The sequence below is a fragment of the Aplysia californica genome, unplaced genomic scaffold (assembly GCF_000002075.1).
Source record: "Aplysia californica isolate F4 #8 unplaced genomic scaffold, AplCal3.0 scaffold01915, whole genome shotgun sequence".
In the NCBI taxonomy this organism is placed as follows: Eukaryota; Metazoa; Mollusca; class Gastropoda; order Aplysiida; family Aplysiidae; genus Aplysia; species Aplysia californica.
The window spans coordinates 23,799-26,429 of record NW_004799185.1 but is presented as its reverse complement, the minus strand read 5'-3'; the positions used below and the strand labels follow the sequence as shown (position 1 = coordinate 26,429).

At 36.8% G+C, this 2,631-nt stretch overlaps 1 protein-coding gene across 1 annotated transcript in view; it reads left to right on the top strand.

Moving 5' to 3' along the window:
• Positions 1 to 576: 576 nt before the first annotated feature.
• LOC101864364 overlaps positions 577 to 2,631 on the top strand; it is a gene marked incomplete at its 5' end in the record, with an annotated part of 6,188 nt that continues 4,133 nt past the window's right edge. Inside the window, 3 exon segments of the mRNA XM_013091035.2 lie at positions 577 to 610; positions 1,174 to 1,255; positions 2,205 to 2,313. Coding sequence (XP_012946489.2) covers positions 577 to 610; positions 1,174 to 1,255; positions 2,205 to 2,313 — 225 coding nt within the window.

Below are 2,631 nucleotides of genomic sequence, written 5' to 3'. Positions count from 1 at the left end.
ATGCCGCGGGCTGGCGGTTTGACTAAGTTGGCGGTCGGTAACAGCCGTGTCAGGGTCTAGTTGTCATGACAGGCTGGAAGTTTTAAAAAATAAAATATGTTTGACAACACAGTGGAATCAGCACTCATAAAATTTTGGCATTGATATAATCTTAAAGCCTGTTCATTTACCTTTGCTTTAAATAAAAGAATTCCCCATTTATTTTGATGTGGAGATATTTGCAGTTGAAGGAGGTGAAGGTTGTCCGGTGTCAGGTTAAATTAACAAGACAGTGGCCTTCAAAGATCCATGATTTCCAAAGCTGTAGTTTCCATGGAGACTGCCAGTTTACTTTTTGTTTGTGTCTTTGATCAATGTTTTTCAGCAGAATCCATTCAGGAATATGTTGTTAAATGGACATGAAAGGTGATCAGTCCTGAACAAAAAAATTTAATAAAAATTGCCTTATGTGCGAAAAAAAAAATTGATTTCTTCATTTTCATTACTTTGATGAGCACCTGATTTCTAGACGATGCCACACACATGCATGTATACTCCCCAACATTTACATCCTATTTCTTTTCTATTGCTTTTCAGAGACATCCAGTGTGGAAGGTGCCAGATTCCGATGGTAAGTTTCTCCAGAGCAGTATGATAAACCTTACAACTCTGAATTTTTCTCATATAGTTCGCCTTGAAGTAAAATCAGTATTTTTTCCTAATGGCAATTAGTGTATGCAAAATTGTAAGATTATTCGGAGTCATTATCAAGATGTTCCAAAAATTACATTCGAGAAAGCTTGACATGTTTAAAAACTGGAAAGCTTTGACGTCAAATTTCTCAAAACTAGGTACTGAGCAGATAGAACTTTGTAATTCTGAGGTAGTGATTATCGAGGGCCGCCAAGTAAACTATGGTAAGTCATGCTTTTCAAATTTTATAGGAGAGACAAAAAACGAATTTTCTTGAAGCGTTTTGGGTGGATAAACTTCATTTTCATAAGAGAGCCTAATGTCTGTCTTGGCATTTGTAGGCTCCCTAATGAAAATGAAGTTTATCCACCCAAAATGCTTTTAAAAAATCTGTTTCTTGTCTCTCCTCTAAAATTTGAAAAACATGACTTACCATAGCTTGCTTGGCGGCCCTCGCAGACAGTCTTGTTCTAAGCAGTCAGTTTGTCCTTGTTGTTTCAGGAGAGCAGAACCCACTGGCCCCCAGCTACACACCCCAGATCCCACAGCGCTCACACCGACAGCACAAGAGACTTACGGAAAAGTAAGAGTCTTCGTTGTTTGTTCTGCACCAACCCTTCAATTAATAGAATATACTTCAGTGATACCTCTAAGCAAGCCAAAAAAAAGGTATACTTCAGTGATATCCCTCTAAGCAAGCCAAGTAAAAGATATTTTATTTCAGTGATAACTCTAAGCAAGCCAAAAAGATATTATATTTCAGTGATACCTCTAAGCAAGCCAAAAAGATATTATATTTCAGTGATACCTCTAAGCAAGCCAAGTAGAATATATTATATTTCAGTGATACGTCTAAGCAAGCCAAATAAAAGATATTATATTTCAGTGATACCTCTAAGCAAGCCAAGTAAAAGATATTATGTTTCAGTGATACCTCTAAGCAAGCCAAGTAAAAGATATTATATTTCAGTGATACCTCTAAGCAAGCCAAGTAAAAGATATTATATTTCAGTGATACCTCCGAGTAAGCCAGCTAATGTAAAATACAGCTGAACCTGCTCTCATGACCAACTGTCAAAGACAATCTCCTATACAGAAAATCATTTGTGAGACGTTCTGACAAAATGAGTTACTTCTTGCAATCCACTAATGAAGATATTGGCCAAAAATTGACGCTAGGGTCAAATTTATAGATTTTCTGTTGATACTGTATTCTTTAAGTATGACATGCCTATTATTATTCCATACTTATAAATTGTAATAACTTCACCTATAAGCAGCATGTGTCTATGTCCAAAGGGCTCGGATCGAAGAAGTAACTCATTTTGTCAGTACACTTTCCATTTCCTACTCCCTTCCTTGCATTTTTTTCTGTATTATCGTAATACCGTCCAAAAGAACCGAGCCTCAAAGCTGACCATTCATCTCCTCACCAGTGGGCGGTTCTTTTGACCAGGTTTGACTTTATATGTTGTGGATAATTTGAAGACTCAATCACAAACATGCGATACTTTCATGACATTTATTTTCAGAGCTCCGATATCCTCCGTAGACTATTTTGACCAGCCCGGGGACATCGAGGAGGATCAGACGACTTTGTCAAAGACGGTCGCTGGAGGAGCCAACAGAGTCTCGTTTGACGTCAGTTTGTTTTTTCTTAATTTTTCCTCAGTTTTGTTATATTTTGTGCATCAGTTAAATGTTGCTGTTGACTTGTTACTTATTTGAGAACCTACGCTAGGGCACAGGCTGAAAATAATACCCTCAAACTGTAGCAAAGAGTGTTACTGATAGACTGCTGTACTTTAATGATAATAATAAATAACATTTGTATAGCGCCTGTTCCTGTTCTATAACAAGCTCTATTCACTTAACACTATATTACTTTCCATCCAAAATATTGCTATAAAAACTTTTGCTGTTATTATTTCATCTATTCTATCTTACCCACGAACAACT